Source organism: Scyliorhinus torazame, chromosome 18 (assembly GCF_047496885.1).
Source record: "Scyliorhinus torazame isolate Kashiwa2021f chromosome 18, sScyTor2.1, whole genome shotgun sequence".
Lineage (NCBI taxonomy): Eukaryota > Metazoa > Chordata > Chondrichthyes > Carcharhiniformes > Scyliorhinidae > Scyliorhinus > Scyliorhinus torazame.
Window position 1 is genome coordinate 103,814,918 of NC_092724.1, and position 20,244 is coordinate 103,835,161.

The 20,244-nt window shown below is 48.1% G+C and overlaps 1 protein-coding gene across 1 annotated transcript in view; it reads right to left on the minus strand.

Moving 5' to 3' along the window:
- The window catches only part of LOC140395400 (protein SCO1 homolog, mitochondrial-like), a 34,241-nt gene that overhangs the window by 10,437 nt on the left and 3,560 nt on the right, over nucleotides 1-20,244 (minus strand). Inside the window, exons 2-3 of the mRNA XM_072483110.1 lie at nucleotides 9,032-9,157; nucleotides 1,566-1,656 (exon numbers count right to left, since the gene is read on the minus strand). Coding sequence (XP_072339211.1) covers nucleotides 1,566-1,656; nucleotides 9,032-9,157 — 217 coding nt within the window. The remainder of the gene's footprint in view (nucleotides 1-1,565; nucleotides 1,657-9,031; nucleotides 9,158-20,244) is intronic.

Below are 20,244 nucleotides of genomic sequence, written 5' to 3' on the forward strand. Positions count from 1 at the left end.
CTGTTGGCAAGCTTGGTGTCGTATTTGATCACAGGATCAGCAAGCAACCACATCTCCACACCATCATAAGACTGCAAATTTTCACCTCGATATAACATCGCCCAACTCTGTTCCTGCTTTGGCTCATCTGCTGCTGAAGCTCTCCTCCATGCCTTTGTTACCTCTGGGCTTTTTCAATAATTTCAACACACTCCACATCAGTCTGATATCTTCCACCCTCTATAAACCTAAGCTCATTCAAATTCTGTTGTCCATATCCTATCTTGCACCAGGTCCCATTCATCCATCACCCTTTGTCCCTGACCTACATTGGCTCCTGGTTAAGCAAAGGTTTGATTTCATCCAAGTTCTCATCCTCGTTTTCAAATCACCTCCAACTTGACCACCCCCTCTCTCTGTAATCATGGCCAGTGCTACAGCACTCAGACATCAGTAAGCCTGCAATTCTGGTCTCTTGTATGATCTCAATTTTAATCTCTCAATCATTGGCAGCCATGCCTTCCGTTGCGGAGGTCTCTAAGCTCTGGAATTGCCTCCTTAAACCCTGCTGCCTCTCTATCTCTTTAATCTATAACAGGCTCCTTAAAACCTGCCTCTGACCAAGCTTTTGGTCACCTGAATTAATAGCTCCAATGGCTTGGTGTTAAATATTATTTGATAATGCTCCTTAAGATCAATGTTCCTGCTAAGCTGCACACAATGCAGTAGCTTGAAAATTCGAAAGTACTGTGGATACCAGAAATTCAAAATAAAAAGTGAATGTGGTGGAAAAGCTCAGCAGGTCTGGCAGCATCAGTGGAGAGGGAAAAAAAATAAACTTTTCAAGTCGATAACCTTTCATCAGAATAGATGAAAGACCATCAACTTGTTTCTCTCTCCACACATGTTGCCAGACCTGCTGTGCATTGACAGTATTTTATGTTCTTATGAAATGAGACTGTGATTCTCTTCAAGACAGGACATTGCAAAGCAGCCAATTAAGTACTTTTGAAGTTTAGTCATTGTGGTAATGTAGATTTGTACTTCATGGTATTCTAGTACTTCAGATTTAGCATTCTGCTGCCCTTTGAGTAATTTCTGGGGCAGCCCTTGACAATTAAATGGTGTATGCACATGGATCCCAATTCTCTTTGGACTTTCATTATTTCTAGCTTTTCACCATTTTGAAAATGCTCTGATCTTTCCTATAATCGATGCAAAGCACGGTAGCATAGGGGTTAGCACAATTGCTTCCTAGCTCCAGGGTCCCAGGTTCGATTCCCGGCTTGGGTCACTGTCTGTGCGGAGTCTGCACATCCTCCCCGTGTGTGCGTGGGTTTCCTCCGGGTGCTCCGGTTTACTCCCACAGTCCAAAGATGTGCAGGTTAGGTGGATTGGCCATGATAAATTGCCCTTAGTGTCCAAAATTGCCCTTAGTGTTGGGTGGGGTTACTGGGTTATGAGGTGGAGGTGTGGGGTTGGGTAGGGTGCTCTTTCCAAGAGCTGGTGCCGAAAGGCCTCCTTCTGCACTGTAAATTCTATGAAATCTATGAAAGTGATCAAATTATTTTGTAGCCAAGACTTACTTTCTTCTTTTTCTTTCTTAAAGTATTTCATGACAACCAAGAGTGTTCCTCCTATAGCAAAGGTGATTGCTAAAGACTTCCACGTTACAGGCTACTAAGAAAGAAAAAAACATGTCTCAGATAAAAAAAATAGTATTAACCAAACTGTGAAGATACAGCCATTGTTTAATTAATTTCAGTGGTTTTGAACACTGGAGACCTTAGTGCTAACGGGAGCCAATGGAAACTGAAACTGAGACATGGAACTTTTCTTTATCAAGGGAGTTTACTGACTTTTCCAGTCTCGCAGCTCTCCTCCCACACAACCGTGTCCCAGCTATCCCCTATTTATACTTCTTCAGTTTCCTGCCTGGAGGCAGTACTTAACTGTGGTTCAGTGAATAATCGCTAATTGCTGTGATTTATTTTCCCCTATGGGCAGGGCGAGCAGACTGACCCCGCGTCTACCTCAGCTGGAACAGTGATAGAACCCTGTGCTGTTGCCGTTAATCGAATCAGCAGACACCAACTGTCTAGCCAGCTGAGCTAACCTACCCCCTAAATTCCCCAGTTCCGGCCATGGGATTTGAATTTATGTTTGTGGATCATTAGATCCCCTATTATATGTGCTCAGTCAACGAATATGTATCACCCCTTTCTCTTAACCGTAACAATGTAATTAACAGTCCTTAACAATAAAATTAGCAAGACATTGACACTTAGCATAGTTTTGAAAGTAATATATATTTAGTAATATTTTACTCAAACCGTCTGCAGCACAATGTTCTGATCATGATTCAACTGTAGTGTGATGCAAAATGATGTTAATGCATATTGTGATGAATATAGAAACTGTTCATATTCTATATCTGTTGCAGTAATGTTATTAAAAGTCTGGGTTAAGGTATATATTTGATTTGATTTTAACCACTGACTTTGTTACAGATAAAGGGCTGATGAAATTGTGTTTTGATTGCTGGAGATCCCTGGAGTGTAGATAATTTATGAGGGAGTGGTGTTTAGTCCTAGCTAAGCAGATCATGGCACTGAGTGGGCACAAACAATGTAATTAATGGGAGGAGCCAAGTTTTGAGTCTGACAAGACAGAAGTGTACTGGATCTGCTGTTGAAAGAAACTCTTTTCAAAAGTCTCCACACAGATAAGCATGTAAATCGGTTTTGTTAACTTTATCTGTAAGTGGCATTTAAACCATATTGGGTTGCTTAATTGGAATTAGTAGAGGTCTTGATAGTAAGTTTAAGTTTTTCCTGATCTGTTTAAGCTATTTCGTTGATGTTAATGTGGTTAAATTTTGTGTTTAAATTAAAGTTTGTTTTAGCTGGGCTAGGTGTTTGTGTGGGGGGGGGGGGTGAATGGAAGGCTTCGGTCCCACCCAGTGCCGCTGCCGCGTGGTTATATGACCTGATGGAGTTCCTACATTTAGAAAAAGTCAAGTATATCTTGAGGGTTGACAGAAGGATTCTACCTGAGGTGGTAGCTGTTCATTTCCTACTTCAGGGAGCTGGTCACCATCAGGCATTTTTAAAAAAATCTTTTGGGTTTGGTTTTGAGGGTGTGTTGAAATATTCTGACTGTTGTATGAATTTGTTTGTGAAGGTGTTATACTGGAAAAACCTTTCTTACTAAAAATATATTTTTATAATGAAAGTTTGTTTTGACATAACAGATACCTATTGGTCAGAGTCATCACTCCTGGGGTGAAGTATCCTTTCCTCACAGTTTTACAAATTGAAATATTGTTTGGGGTTCTCGTCCGTTACCCTAACAAATGTTGGGGTCTGGTCCGGTATCCTAACACTTTCAATTAGACAACTGTATTTCATTTTAAAAAAAAAGATTGGCCTAAGGAGGAGAGTGGCGGGGACACAGTGAAAGAGCGTGAGGAGAGCGGCGGGGACACAGGATAAAAGAGCGGCGGGGACACAGCTGCCGGAGAAGCGGCCTTCAGATTTTCGGTGGGAGCAGGGGCCAGGGGTCTGTCGGGAAGGTAGGTTTTCCTCTTTAAAAACTTACCTTTGAAGAGTGACATCACAGCAAAGAAGTGACCTGATTGGCTGGTAAGGAAAGTGCTCCAATTAGCAGTAGCTAGGAGAAATTTTACTCTTTGTGTGTTGGTAAGTATTGTGATTGGTGAGTAAAATCTTTATTCCTTTCACTTATTCATTATTTGATATTATATTTGTAATCAGTTAAGGTAAAGTGTAAAAATGGCAGGAAATCCCAGACCCGTGTTATGCTCCACGTGCTCAATGTGGGAGTTCAGGGACGCGGCCGATGCACCTGGTTTCTTCATGGGCGGGAAGTGTGTGCAGCTGCAGCTCCTGTTAGACCGCATGACGGCTCTGGAGCTGCGGATGGACTCACTTTGGAGCATCCGCGATGCTGAAGAGGTCATGGATAGCACGTTCAGTGAGTTGGTCACACCGCAGATTAGGATTGGTGAGGGAGACAGGAAATGGGTGAACAAAAGGCAGAGAAAGAGCAGGAAGGCAGTGCAGGTGTCCCCCGCGGTCATCTCCCTCCATAACAGGTATACCGTTTTGGATACTGTTGGGGGAGATGACTCACCAGGGGAAGGCAGTAGTAGCCAGGCTCATGGCACCATGGCTGGCTCTGCTGCACAGAAGGGCGGAAAAAAGACTGGCAGGGCTATAGTCATAGGGGATTCAATCGTAAGGGGAGTAGACAGGCGTTTCTGTGATTGAAAACGAGACTCCCGAATGGCCTGTTGCCTCCCGGGTGCACGGGTCAGGGATGTCTCAGATCGGCTGCAGGACATACTGAAAGGGGAGGGTGAACAGCCAATTGTCGTGGTGCCTATAGGCACCAACGATATAGGTATAACATGGGATGAGGTCCTACAATCAGAATTTAGGGAGTTAGGAGATAAGTTAAAAAGTAGGACATCAAAGGTAGTAATCTCAGGATTGATACCAGTGCCACGAGACAGTCAGAGTAGAAATTCAAGAATAGTCAGAGTGAATACGTGGCTTGAGAGATGGTGCAGGAGGGAGGGGTTCAGATTTTTGGGACATTAGAACCGGTTCTGGGGGCGGTGGGACCATTACAAATCGGATGGTCTACACCTGGGCAGGACTGGAACCAATGTCCTGGGGGTGCTTTTGCTAACACTGTTGGGGAGGTTTTAAACTAATGTGGCAGGGGGAATGGGAACCAGATTAGGAAGTTAGAGGTCAGTAAAGAGGCAGCAACTAAAGCCAGTAAGGTACTAGATAATAAACTCAATGTGACTAAGGGGAAGAGTAGACAGGGAAGAGATGATGAACGCAAAGGGACAGGTGGTCTGAGGTACATTTGTTTCAATGTGAGAAATGTAGCAGGTAAGGCAGATGAATTTAGGGCTTGGATTAATACCTGGGAATATGATGTTATTGGTATTACTGAGACTTGGTTGAGGGAAGGGCAAGACTGGCAACTAAATATCCCAGGGTATAGATGCTTCAGGAGGGATAGAGAGGGAGGTAAAAGAGGTAGAGGAGTTGCATTACTGGTCAGAGATGATATCACAGCTGTGATTAAGGAGGGCACAATGGAGGATTCGAGCACGGAGGCAATATGGGTAGAGCTAAGAAATAGGAAGGATGTAGTAACATTGTTGGGACTTTACTACAGGCCTCCCCAAAAGCGAGCGTGAAGTAGAGGTACAAATATGTAGACAGATTATAGAAAAATGTAGGAGCAATAGGGTGGTCATGATGGGAGATTTTAACTTCCCCAACATTGAATGGGACTCATGTAGTGTTGGGAGGCGTAGATGGAGCAGAATTTCTAAGGAGCATCCAGGAGAGTTTTTTAGAGCAGTCTGTAAATAGTCCAACTCGGGAAGGGGCCATACTGGACCTGGTATTGGGGAATGATCCCGGCCAGATGGTTGAAGTTTCAGTCGGTGATTACTTTGGGAATAGTGATCACAATTCCGTAAGTTTTAGAATACTCATGGACAAAGACGAGAGTGTCCTAAAGGAAGAGTGCTAAATTGGGGAAAGGCCAAGTATAACAAAATTCGGCAGGAGCTAGGGAATGTGGATGGGGAGCAGCTGTTTAAGGGTAAATCCACATTTGAAATGTGGGAGTCTTTTAAGGAAAGGGGCTGTTTAGCACTGGGCTAAATCGCTGGCTTGGAAAGCAGACCAAGACAGGCCAGCAGCATGGTTCAATTCCCGTATCAGCCTCCCTGAACAGGTGCCAGAATATGGCGACTAGGGGCTTTTCACAGTAACTTCATTTGAAGCCTACTTGTGACAATAAGTGATTTTCATTTCATTACATTAGAGTGCAGGACAGACATGTCCTTGTGAAAATGAGGGATAGAAATGGCAAGATTAGGGAACCATGGATGACAGGTGGAATTGTGAGACTAGCCAAGATGAAAAAGGAAGCATACATAAGATCTAGGCTACTTAAAACTGATGAAGCTTTGGAGGAATATCGGGAAAGTAGGACAAATCTCAAACGCGCAATAAAGAGGGCTAAAAGTGGTCATGAAATATCTTTGGCTAACAGGATTAAGGAAAATCCCAAAGCCTTTTATTCGTATATAAGGAGCAAGAGGGTAACTAGAGAAAGGATTGGCCCACTCAAAGACAAAAGAGGGAATTTATGCGTGGAGTCAGAGGAAATGGGTGAGATTCTTAATGAGTACTTTGCATCGGTATTCACCAAGGAGAGGGACATGACGGATGTGGAGGCTAGGGATGGATGTTTAAATACTCTAGGTCAAGTCGGTATAAGGAAGGGGGAAGTTTTGGGTATTCTAAAAGGCATTAAGGTGGACGAGTCCCCAGGTTATTGAGGGAAGCGAGGGACAAAATAGCTGGGGCCTTAACAGATATCTTTGCAGCATCCTTGCGCACGGGTGAGGTCCTGGAGGACTGGAGAATTGCTAATGTTGTCCCTTTGTTTAAGAAGGGTAGCAGGGATAATCCAGGGAATTATAGACCTGTGAGCTTGACGTCAGTGGTAGGCAAACTGTTGAAGAAGATACTGAGGGATAGGATCTATTCACATTTGGAAGAAAATAGACATATCAGTGATAGGCAGCATGGTTTTGTGCAGGGAAGGTCATGTCTTACAAACCTAATAGAATTCTTTGAGGAAGTGACAAAGTTAATTGATGAGGGAAGGGCTGTAGATGTCATATATATGGACTTCAGTAAGGCGTTTGATAAAGTTTCCCATGGCAGGTTGATGGAAAAAGTGAAGTTTTATGGGCTTCAGGGTGTACTAGCTAGATGGATAAAGAACTGGCTGGGCAACAGGAGACAGAGAGTAGTGGTGGAAGGGAGTGTCTCAAAATAGAGAAAGGTGACTAGTGGTATTCCACCGGGATCCGTGCTCGGACCACTGTTGTTTGTGATATACATAAATGACCTGGACGAAGGTATAGATGGTCTGATTAGCAAGTTTGTAGATGATACTAAGATTGGTGGAGTTGCAGATAGCGAGGAGGACAGTCAGAGAATACAGCAAAATATAGATAGATTGGAGAGTTGGGCAGAGAAATGGCAGATGGAGTTCAATCCAGGCAAATGCGATGTGATGCATTTTGGAAGATCCATTTCAAGAGCGGACTATACGGTCAATGGAAGAGTCCTGGGGAAAATTGATGTACAGAGAGATCTGGGAGTTCAGGTCCATTGTACCCTGAAGGTGGCAACGCAGGTCGATAGAGTGGTCAAGAAGGCATACAGCATGCTTGCCTTCATCGGACGGAGTATTGAGTACAAGAGTCGGCAGGTCATGTTACAGTTGTATAGGACTTTGTTTAGGCCACATTTGGAATACTGTGTGCAGTTCTGGTCGCCACATTACCAGAAGGATGTGGATGCTTAAGAGAGGGTGCAGAGGAGGTTCACCAGGATGTTGCCTGGTATGGAGGGTGCTAGCTATGAAGAAAAGTTGAGTAGATTAGGATTGTTTTCGTTGGAAAGACGGAGGTTGAGGGGGGACCTGATTGAGGTCTACAAAATTATGAGAGGTATGGACAGGGTGGATAGCAACAAGCTTTTTCCAAGAGTGGGGGTGTCAATTACAAGGGGTGTCAATTACAAGGGGTCACGATTTCAAGGTGAGAGGGGGAAAGTTTAAGGGAGATGTGCATGGAAAGTATTTTACGCAGAGGGTGGTGGGTGCCTGGAACGCTTTGTCAGCGGAGGTGGTAGAGGTGGGCACGATAGCATCATTTAAGATGCATCTAGACAGATATATAAATGGGCGGGGAACAGAGGGAAGTAGATCCTTGGAAAATAAAAGACAGGTTTAGATAAAGGATCTGGATCGGCACAGGCTGGGAGGGCCGAAGGGCCTGTTCCTGAGCTATAATTATCTTTGTACTTTTGGTCTAAAAAAAGGTTTGCATTTATATAATGTGCTCGAGGGCAGCATGGTAGCACAGTGGATAGCATTGTGGCTTCACAGCGCCAGGGTCCCAGGTTCGATTCCCCGCTGGGTCACTGTCTGTGCGGAGTCTGTACGATCTCCCAGTGTCTGCGTGGGTTTCCTCCGGATGCTCCAGTTTCCTCCCACAGTCCAAAGATGTGCAGGTTAGGTGGATTGGCTATGCTAAATTGCCGTAATGTCCAAAAATGGTTAGGTGGGGTTACGGGAATAGGGTGGAGGTATGGGCTTAGGTAGGATGCTCTTTCCACGGGCCGGTGCAGACTTGATGGGCACAGTCCAAAGATGTGCAGGTTAGGTGGATTGGCCATGCTAAATTGCCCTTAGTGTCCAAAAAGGTTAGGAGGGATTATTGGGTTACGGGGATAGGGTGGAAGTGAGGACTTAAGTGGGTGGGTGCAGACTTGATGGGCCGAATGCCTCCTTCTGTACTGTATGTTCTATGTTCTAACTTTCACAACCTCAGGATGTCCCAAAATGCCTTGCATCCAATGAAGTACTTTGGAAGCATAGTCACTGTCATAATGTAGGAAATGCAAGAACCAATTTACACACCGTAAGATCCAACAAGCAGCAAACTGATGATGACCAGAAAATCTGTCTTAATTATGTTGATTGTTAGATGAATATTGGTCAGGACATGACAATAGCTTCTCTAATGCCATCGAACTAATGCCACAGGATCTTTTACAACCATCTTAGAGAGCGATTATGGACCTCATTTTAACATCTCATCCAAAGGACAGCACCTCCAGCAGTGCAGCAGTCCCACAAAGATGCACTGAAGTGCCAGACTCTGTGCTCATGTTTCCAGAGTAAGGTCTGATTAATTCAAATGTTTGGCAAAGTTGTACTCTAACTACACTGAGGTATTCCCAATCCGAATGGAAAGTCAGGTGGGGGAGGGCGTAACATGCCTGCAAAAGGAGTCCAGCCGTGCGGGCACAAGAATAAGAAAATTTACCTCATTGTCTGTACAACTATTTGACAGTGAATACTCAATTACCATCCCTCTTTATTCATCAAAATTAACCACAGCCACACTTACCCCACCCTTTTTAGTGCCACTGGCTGTTTTTTTTCCAGGTGGTGATGGAGGCATCGTGCTGAAGTACTGGAGATTGTGTGTGGAGTATCTGGTCGGCTTCCATATTGGGCAAAGTTCTTTACTGAACTGTGGAAACACAAAAAGAAATGTTGCAATTAATGAGCACCGTCCACATACTCACCACGTTGTAAAGCACAAAGTATTACTTTTTACGTGAAGTGATTAATGGTTTGTATGCAAACACAGAAATTTAGTATACAGAAACAGCAATCAATTAAGAAAGCAAATAGCATGTTGGCCATTATTGCAATGGGATTGGAGTACAAGGATAAGGAAGTCTTGCTACAGTTGTATAGGGCTTTGGTGAGATCACACCTGGAGAACTTTGTGTAGTTTTGGTCTCCATATTTAAGGAAAGATGTGCTTGCATTGTAGGTGGTACAGTGGAGCTTCACTGTATCTGCTCCTAGGATGTCCTATGACAAGACACTGGGTAAATTAGGTTTAGACTCTCGGGAAGGTAGAAGAATGAGAGATCATCTCATTGAAATATGCAAGATTCTGAAGGGGCTTGAGAGGGTAGACACTGAGGGGCTGTTTCCCTTGACTGGGGAATCTAGAACACTGGGTGGGGAGGGGGGGTGCATATTTGCAGGATAAGGGGCTGAACATTCAGGACTGAGAGGGGAAGAAACTCCTTCAATCATAGGGTTGTGAATCTTTGGAATTCTCCTCAACTGAGGGTTTTTTAAAAAACATATTTTTTATTCAAGGCTTCTTACATATATACATGAAAATATCAAAGACGAAAACATCAACAGAAACCACAAACCCCCAACCTCTGCCGATACCAACACCCCACTTTCCTATACTCCCCGCTCTTATCACTTCCCACAGCCCCCTGACGCCCCCCCCCCCCCCCCCCCAACCACTGACCCCTCAGTCCACCTTGAAGAATTCAATGAATGGCTTCCACCTCCAAGCGAACCCCTCCTCCGATCCTTGCAAGCGAACTTAACCTTCTCCAGCCGCAGGAATTCTGCCTAGTCACTCACCCATAGTTGGCGGCTCCAAGTCCCGCCAACACATCAAGGTCAGTCTCCGGGTTATCAGAAAAGCAAAGGCCAATACGTCAGCCTCGCTGCCCACCTGGACTCCCGGACTTTCCGACATACCGAATATCGTCACCTCCGGACTCGGGGCCACCTCCACACCCAGAATCGGGGACAGAACATCCGGGAACCCCTGCCAGAACCCCCTGAACTTTGAACACAGCCAAAACATGTGGACGTGATCCATGGGCCTCCGTGCACACTGCCCACATCTACCCTCTACCCCTGCACACAACTGAGGGTTGTAGGTGCTCCATCGTTAAGTGTATTTGTGGCAGAGACTGACACAAGTTTGGTCTTTCAGGCAAACTTGACACATGGGGAGTGGGCAGGTGAGTGGAGTTGAGGCTATACTGAATGGAGGGACAGGCTTGAAGGACCACATGGTCTACTCCTGCTCCTTTTTCTTTGCTCTTTATCACAGTTAACCAGTTTGCATTCAGCAAAATCTCAGTTAAGAGATGATGGCTAAATATTGTTACTCTGAAAATGATACTCATAGAGAGCTAAATATTGTCTAAGACACTGAGATTATTCTTCTCTGAAGGGACCATAGGATCTTAAACATTCCCCTGAGCAGACAAACTGGGCTTCAGTTTATTGTCTCATCTGAAAAATGGCTTTTCTGACAATGCAGCACCCTCCCAGCGGACCACTGGAGCCCCAGTCTAGATGTTCCATAGAACCTATAGAATCGCTAAAGTGCAGAAAGAGACCATTTGACCCATCAAGTCCACACCGAACCTCTGAAAGAGCACCTTATCTAGGCCCACTTCCCTGCCCTATCACTTTAACCCCACCTAAACTGCACATCTTTGGACTGTGGGAGGAACCCGGAGCACCCGGAGGAAACCCACGTAGACACGGGGAGACCATGCAAACTCCACACAGTCAGTCACTCAAGGCCGGAATCGAACCTGGGTCCCTGGCACTGTGAGGCAGCAGTGCTAACAACTGTGCCACCGTGCTGTCTTGGACAGGGCGTGTTGTCCTGGAGTAACACTTGAATCCACAACCTTCAGAATCAGGGGCGAGACTATTACCAGCAAGCCAAGGTTGACTAGGTAAACACATTGTTAGCGACAGCCTCATCGGGAGTTCTAATATCTTTGCGATATTGTAGATTGACCCGTCATATGAACATTTGGCCCCAAAATCATCTCACAGCCATTGTAGAAACCACAGGCCCGAACAGGCGCACAAATAGATTCAAAAACAGCTTCTTCCTGCTGTTACCAGACTCCTAAACGACCCTCTTTTAAAAAATATATATATTTTATTCAAGATTTTTTGGCCAAACATAACAGTACGTAGTGTTTCTTTTAAACAACAATAAAGCAATATAAATAACAGTGGCCAGTTTTAAACAAATAAATAAATAATATATGAACAGAAACAAAAACCAAACTAAATGGCAACTGCCTGGTCAAGAATAAATACTCTCCAAAGATACAATCCAACAGTCCAATATACATTACCTAAAACAAGTGCCTATACATATACAATAACATCCCTGAGAGTCTGTCCGATTCCTCCCCCCCCCCTCCCCCCTGGGTTGCTGCTGTTGTCTTCTTCTTTTCCATTCCCTCTATCTTTCTGTGAGGTAGTCGACAAACGGTTGCCACCGCCTGGTGAATCCTTGAGCCGAACCCCTTAGTACGAACTTAATCCGTTCTAACTTTATAAACCCTGCCATGTCGTTTATCCAGGTCTCCACACCCGGGGGTTTGGCTTCCTTCCACATTAACAATATCCTGCGCCGGGCCACTAGGGACGCAAAGGCCAAAACATCAGCCTCTCTCTCCTCCTGCACTCCCGGCTCTTTTGCAACCCCAAATATAGCCAACCCCCAGCTTGGTTCGACCTGGACCCCCACCACTTTCGAAAGCACCTTTGTCACCCCCACCCAGAACCCCTGTAGTGCCAGACATGACCAGAACATGTGGGTGTGATTCGCTGGGCTTCTCGAGCATCTCGCACACCTATCCTCTACCCCAAAAAATTTACTGAGCCGTACTCCAGTCATATGCGCCCTGTGTAACACCTTAAATTGTATCAGGCTTAGCCTGGCACACGAGGACGATGAGTTTACCCTACGTAGGGCATCAGCCCACAGCCCCTCCTCAATCTCCTCCCCCAGCTCTTCTTCCCATTTCCCTTTCAGCTCATCTACCATGATCTCCCCCTCGTCCCTCATTTCCCTATACATGTCCGACACCTTACCGTCCCCCACCCATGTCTTTGAGATCACTCTGTCCTGCACCTCATTCGTCGGGAGCTGCGGGAATTCCCTCACCTGTTGCCTCGCAAAAGCCCTCAGTTGCATATACCGGAATGCATTCCCTTGGGGCAACCCATATTTCTCGGTCAGCGCTCCCAGACTTGCGAACTTCCCATCCACAAACAGATCTTTCAGTTGCGTTACTCCTGCTCTTTGCCATATTCCAAATCCCCCATCCATTCTCCCCGGGGCAAACCTATGGTTATTTCTTATCGGGGACCCCACCAAGGCTCCCGTCTTTCCCCTATGCCGTCTCCACTGTCCCCAAATTTTCAAAGTCGCCACCACCACCGGGCTTGTGGTGTATTTCTTCGGTGAGAACGGCAATGGGGCTGTCACCATAGCTTGTAGGCTAGTCCCCCTACAGGACGCCCTCTCCAATCTCTTCCATGCCGCTCCCTCCTCTTCTCCCATCCACTTACTCACCATTGAGATATTGGCAGCCCAGTAGTACTCACTTAGGCTCGGTAGTGCCAGCCCCCCCCCTATCCCTACTACGCTGTAAGAATCCCTTCCTCACTCTCGGGGTCTTCCCGGCCCACACAAAACTCATGATACTCTTTTCGATCCTTTTGAAAAAAGCTTTCGTGATCACCACCGGGAGGCATTGAAACACAAAGAGGAATCTCGGGAGGACTACCATTTTAACCGCCTGCACCCTCCCTGCCAGTGACAGGGATACCATGTCCCATCTCTTGAAGTCCTCCTCCATTTGTTCCACCAATCGCGTTAAATTTAACCTATGCAATGTACCCCAATTCTTGGCTATCTGGATCCCCAAGTAACGAAAGTCCCTCGTTACCTTCCTCAGTGGAAAGTCCTCTATTTCTCTGCTCTGCTCCCCTGGATGCACCACAAACAACTCACTTTTCCCCATGTTCAGTTTATATCCTGAGAATTCTCCAAACTCCCGAAGTGTCCGCATTATCTCTGGCATCCCCTCCGCCGGGTCCGCTACATATAACAAGTCATCCGCATACAGAGATACCCGGTGTTCTTCTCCTCCAAGTACTCCCCTCCACTTGTTGGAACCCCTCAGTGCTATTGCCAGGGGCTCAATCGCCAGTGCAAACAATAATGGGGACAGAGGGCATCCCTGCCTTGTTCCTCTATGGAGCCGAAAGTATGCAGATCCCCGTCCATTCGTGACCACACTCGCCACTGGGGCCCTATACAACAGCCGCACCCATCCAACATACTCATCTCCAAAACCAAATCTCCTCAGCACCTCCCACAAATAATCCCACTCCACTCTATCAAATGCTTTCTCGGCATCCATCGCCACCACTACCTCCGCTTCCCCCTCTGGTGGGGGCATCATCATTACCCCTAGCAGCCTCCGTATATTCGTATTCAGCTGTCTCCCCTTCACAAACCCAGTTTGGTCCTCATGGACCACCCTCGGGAGACAATCCTCTATCCTCATTGCCATTACCTTGGCCAGAATCTTAGCGTCTACATTTAGGAGGGAAATAGGTCTATAGGACCCGCATTGCAGCGGGTCCATTTCCTTCTTTAGGAGAAGCGATATCGTTGCCTCAGACATAGTCGGGGGCAGCTGTCCGCTTTCCTTTGCCTCATTAAAGGTCCTCATCAGTAGCGGGGCGAGCAAGTCCACATATTTTTTGTAAAATTCAACTGGGAATCCATCTGGTCCCGGAGCCTTCCCCGCCTGCATGCTCCTAATTCCTTTCACTACTTCCTCTATTTCAATCTGTGCTCCCAGTCCCACCCTTTCCTGCTCCTCCACCTTGGGAAATTCCAGCCGGTCCAGAAAGCCCATCATTCTCTCCCTCCCATCCGGGGGTTGAGCTTCGTATAATTTTTTATAAAATGCCTTGAACACTCCATTCACTCTCTCCGCTTCCCGCTGCATCTCTCCTTCCTCATCCCTCACTCCCCCTATTTCCCTCGCTGCTCCCCTTTTCCTCAATTGGTGGGCCAGCAACCTGCTCGCCTTCTCCCCATATTCGTACTGTACACCGTGCCTTCCTCCACTGTGCCTCTGCAGTACCCGTTGTCAGCAAGTCAAATTCTACGTGTAGCCTTTGCCTTTCCCTGTACAGTCCCTCCTCCGGTGCCTCCGCATATTGCCTGTCCACCCTCAGAAGTTCTTGCAGCAACCGCTCCCGTTCCCTACTCTCCTTTCCTTTATGTGCCCTTATTGATATTAGCTCCCCTCTAACCACTGCCTTCAGCGCCTCCTAGACCACTCCCACCTGGACCTCCCCATTATCATTGAGTTTCAAGTACTTTTCAATGCTCCCCCTCACCCTTAGACACACACCCTCATCTGCCATTAGTCCCATGTCCATTCTCCAGGGTGGGCACCCTTCTGTTTCCTCCCCTATCTCCAAGTCCACCCAATGTGGAGCGTGATACGAAATGGCTATAGCCATATACTCCGTTCCCCTCACCTTCGGGATCAACGCCCTTCCCAAAACAAAAAAGTCTATTCGCGAATAGACTTTGTGGACATAGGAGAAAAACGAAAACTCCTTACTCCTAGGTCTGCTAAATCTCCACGGGTCTACTCCTCCCATCTGCTCCATAAAATCTTTAAGCACCTTGGCTGCTGCCGGCCTCCTTCCAGTCCTGGAGCTCGACCTGTCCAGCCCTGGTTCCAACACCGTATTGAAATCTCCCCCCATTACCAACTTTCCCACCTCTAGGTCCGGGATGCGTCCTAGCATACGCCTCATAAAATTGTCATCATCCCAGTTCGGGGCATATACGTTTACCAAAACCACCGTCTCCCCCTGTAGTTTGCCACTCACCATCACGTATCTGCCCCCGCTATCCGCCACTATAGTCTTTGCCTCAAACATTACCCGCTTCCCCACTAATATAGCCACCCCCCTGTTTTTCGCATCTAGCCCCGAATGGAACACCTGCCCCACCCAACCTTTGCGTAGTCTCACCTGGTCTATCAGTTTCAAGTGCGTTTCCTGTAACATAAGAAACTTAAGGCAGACGTGGTTAAGGTGTGCGAGTACCCATGCCCTCTTTATCGGCCCATTCAGCCCTCTCACGTTCCACGTGATCAGCCGGGTTGGGGGGCTTTTTACCCCCCCTCCTTGTCGATTAGCCATCCCCTTTTTCCAGCTCCTCACCCGGTTCCCACGCAGCTGTGTCCCCCCCAGGCGGTGCCCCCCCGTCCATCCCACCCCATACCAGCTCCCCCCTCTCCCCAGCAGCAGCAGCCCAATAATTCCCCCCTCCCACCCCCCCCCCACCCCCCCCCCCCGCTAGATCCCCCACTAGCGTAGTTACACCCCCCATGTTGCTCCCAGAAGTCAGCAAACTCTGGCCGACCTCGGCTTCCCCCGTGACCTCGGCTCGCACCGTGCGATGCCCCCTCCTTCCTGCTTCCCTATTCCCGCCATGATTATCATAGCGCGGGAACCGAGCCCGCGCTTCCCCTTGGCCCCGCCCCCAATGGCCAACACCCCATCTCCGCCACCTCCTTTCCTCCCCCCACCACCTCCTGTGGAAGAGAGAAAAGTTACCACATCGCAGGATTAATAACATAAAACCCCTCTTTCCCCCCTTTTTACCCCCCTCTTCGCCCCCCATACTCGCCCCACCACTTTGTTTCAAACGTTCTTTTTTTTTTTAAATTATTATTAAATAACCCGCTCATTCCAATTTTTCTTCCACGATAAAAGTCCACGCCTCATCCGCCGTCTCAAAGTAGTGGTGCCTCCCTTGATATGTGACCCACAGTCTTGCCGGTTGCAGCATTCCGAATTTTATCTTCTTTTTGTGAAGCACCGCCTTGGCCCGATTAAAGCTCGCCCTCCTTCTCGTCACCTCCGCACTCCAGTCTTGATATACACGGATCACCGCGTTCTCCCACTTACTGCTCCGAGTTTTCTTTGCCCATCTAAGGACCATCTCTCTATCCTTAAAACGGAGGAATCTCACCACTATGGCTCTAGGAATTTCTCCTGCTCTCGGTCCTCGCGCCATCACTCGGTATGCTCCCTCCACCTCCAGCGGACCCGCCGGGGCCTCCGCTCCCATTAACGAGTGCAGCATCGTGCTCACATATGCCCCGACGTCCGCCCCCTCCGCACCTTCAGGAAGACCAAGAATCCTTAGGTTGTTCCTCCTCGCGTTGTTCTCCAGCGCCTCCAGCCTTTCCACACATCGTTTATGGTGTGCCTCGTGCATCTCCGTCTTCACCACCAGGCCCTGTATGTCGTCCTCATTCTTGGCAGCCTTTGCCTTCACGACCCGAAGCTCCCGCTCCTGGGTCTTTTGCTCCTCCTTTAGCCCTTCGATCGCCTGTAATATCGGGGCCAACAGCTCCTTCTTCATTTCCTTTTTGAGTTCTTCCACGCAGCGTTTCAAGAACTCGTGTTGTTCAGGGCCCCATATTATTAAACTGCCACCTTCCGACGCCATCTTGGTTTTTGCTTGCCTTCCTTGCCGCTGCTCTAAAGGATCCACCGCAATCCGGCCACCTTCCTCTCCTTTTTTCATCCGTATCCAGGGGGGATTCCCTTCTGGTTCGCCGCACAGTACTTTTAGCCGTTAAAATTGCCGTTGGGGCTCTTATTAAGAGCCCAAAAGTCCGTTCCACCGGGAGCTGCCGAAACGTGCGACTCAGCTGGTCATCGCCGCACCCGGAAGTCTACCTATGGTTATTTCTTATTGGGGACCACACCGAGGCTATCGTCTTTCCCCTATGCCGTCTCCACTGCCCCCAAATTTTCAATGTAGCCACCACCACCGGGCCTGTGGTGTATTTCTTCGGTGAGAACGGCAACGGTGCCGTCACCATAGCTTGTAGGCTAGTCCCACTGCAGGACGCCCTCTCCAATCTCTTCCACGCCGCTCCCTCCTCTTCTCCCATCCACTTACACACCATTGAAATATTGGCGGCCCAGTAATACTCACTTAGGCTCGGTAGTGCCAGCCCCCCCCTGTCCCTACTACGCTGCAAAAATCCCCTCCTCACTCTCGGGGTCTTCCCGGCCCACACAAAACTCATAATACTCTTCTCGATTCTTTTGAATTCTGATGGGCCAGCAACCTGCTCGCCTTCTCTCCATATTCGTACTGTACACCCTGTGCCTTCCTCCATTGTGCCTCTGCATTACCCGTAGACAACAAGTCAAATTCTACATGTAGCCTTTGCCTTTCCCAGTACAGTCCCTCCTCCGGTGCCTCCGCATATTGTCTGTCCACCCTCAGAAGTTCTTTCAACAACCGCTCCCTTTCCCTACCCTCCTGCTTTCCTTTATGTGCCCTAATAGATATCAGCTCCCCTCTAACCACTGCCTTCAGCGCCTCCCAGACCACTCCCACCTGAACCTCCCCATTATCATTGAGTTCCAAGTACCTTTCAATACACCCCCTCACCCTTAAACACACACCCTCATCTGCCAATAATCCCATGTCAATTCTCCAGGGTGGACGCTGTTCTTTTTCCTCCCCTATCTCCAGGTCCACCCAATGCGTGATCCGAATTAGCTATAGCCGTGTACTCCGTCCCAGTCACCATTGGGATCAGTGCCCTTCCCAAAACAAAAAAGTCTATCCGTGAATAAACTTTGTGGACATAGGAGAAAAACGAAAACTCCTTACTCCTAGGTCTACTAAATCTCCAGGGGTCTACTCCTCCCATCTGCTCCATAAAGTCCTTAAGCACCCTAGCTGCAGCCGGCCTCCTTCCGGTCCTGGACCTCGATCTGTCCAGCCCTGGGTCCAGCACGTTATTAAAATCTCCACCCATTACCAACTTCCCCACCTCTAGGTCCGGGATACGTCCTAACATACGCCTCATAAAGTTGGCATCATCCCAGTTCGGGGCATATACGTTCACTAAGACCACCGCCTCCCCTTGCAATTTGCCACTCACCATCACGCATCTGCCCCCACTATCTGCCACTATGGTCTTTGCCTCAAACATTACCCGCTTCCCCACTAGTATAGCCACTCCCCTGTTTTTTGCGTCTAGCCCCGAATGAAACACCTGCCCCACCCATCCTTTGCGTAGTCTCACCTGGTCTATCAGTTTCAGATGCGTCTCCTGCAGCATAACCACATCTGCCTTAAGTTTCTTTAGGTGTGCGAGTACCCGTGCCCTCTTTATCGGCCCGTTCAGCCCTCACACATTCCACGTGATCAGCCGGGTTGGGGGGGCTCTTTACCCCCTAACCCCCCCACCCACCCCTTGTCGACTAGCCATCTCCTTTTTCAATCCAGCTCCTCACCCGGTTCCCACGTAGCCGTATCTCCCCCCAACGGCGCCCTCCCGCCCCGACCACCCCACCCCATAGCAGCTCCCCCTTCTCCCCAGCAGCAGCAACCCAGTTAACCCCCCCCACCCCCCCTGCTAGATCCCTCACTAGTGTAATTGCACCCCCCATGTTGCTCCCAGAAGTCCGCAAACTCTGGCTGACCTCGGCTTCCCCCCGTGACCTCGGCTCCCACTGTGCGAGGCCCCCTCCTTCCTGCTTCCCTGTTCCCGCCATGATTACCACAGCACAGGAACAAAGCCCGCGCTTCCCATTTGGCCCCGCCCCCAATGGCCGGCACCCCCAGCTCCTCATCCTCCCTCCCCCCCTCCCCTACGACATGGGGAAGAGAGAAAAGTTACAGGGTCGCAGGATTAACAACTTGGGAAATCATCTCTTCCCCCTTTTCCCCCTCTTCACCCCACATATTCGCCCCACCACTTTGTCCCAAACGTTCTTTTTCTAGCCCGCTTATTCCAGTTTCTCCTCGACAATAAATGTCCACGCCTCTTCTGCCGTTTCAAAGTAGTGGTGTTTCCCTTGATGTATTAGTGAGAGGCAGCACGGTTTTGTGAAGGGAAGGTCGTGTCTCACTAACTTGATAGAGTTTTCGAGGAGGTCACTAAGATGATTGATGCAGGTAGGGCAGTGGATGTTGTCTATATGGACTTCAGTAAAGCCTTTGACAAGGTCCCTCATGGTAGACTAGTACAAAAGGTGAAGTCACACGGGATCAGGGGTGAGCTGGCAAGGTGGACACAGAACTGGCTAGGCCATAGAAGGCAGAGAGTAGCAATGGAAGGATGCTTTTCTAATTGGAGGGCTGTGACCAGTGGTGTTCTACAGGGATCAGTGTTGGGACCTTTGCTCTTTGTAGTATATATAAATGATTTGGAGGAAAATGTAACTGGTCTGATTAGTAAGTTTGCAGACGACACAAAGGTTGGTGGAATTGCGGATAGCGATGAGGACTGTCGGAGGATACAGCAGGATTTAGATTGTTTGGAGACTTGGGCGGAGAGATGGCAGATGGAGTTTAATCCGGACAAATGTGAGGTAATGCATTTTGGAAGGTCTAAGGCAGGTAGGGAATAGACAGTGAATGGTAGAACCCTCAAGAGTATTGAAAGTCAAAGAGATCTCAGAGTACAGGTCCACAGGTCATTGAAAGGGGCAACACAGGTGGAGAAGGTAGTCAAGAAGGCATACGGCATGCTTGCCTTCATTGGCCGGGGCATTGAGTATAAGAATTGGCAAGTCATGTTGCAGCTGTATAGAACCTTAGTTAGGCCACACTTGGAGTATAGTGTTCAATTCTGGTCGCCACACTACCAGAAGGATGTGGAGGCTTTAGAGAGGGTGCAGAAGAGATTTACCATAATGTTGCCTGGTATGGAGGGCATTAGCTATGAGGAGCGGTTGAATAAACTCGGTTTGTTCTCACTGGAACGGAGGTTGAGGGGAGACCTGATAGAGGTGTACAAAATTATGAGGGGCATAGACAGAGTGGATAGTCAGAGGCTTTTCCCCAGGGTAGAGGGGTCAATTACTAGGGGGCATAGGTTTAACGTG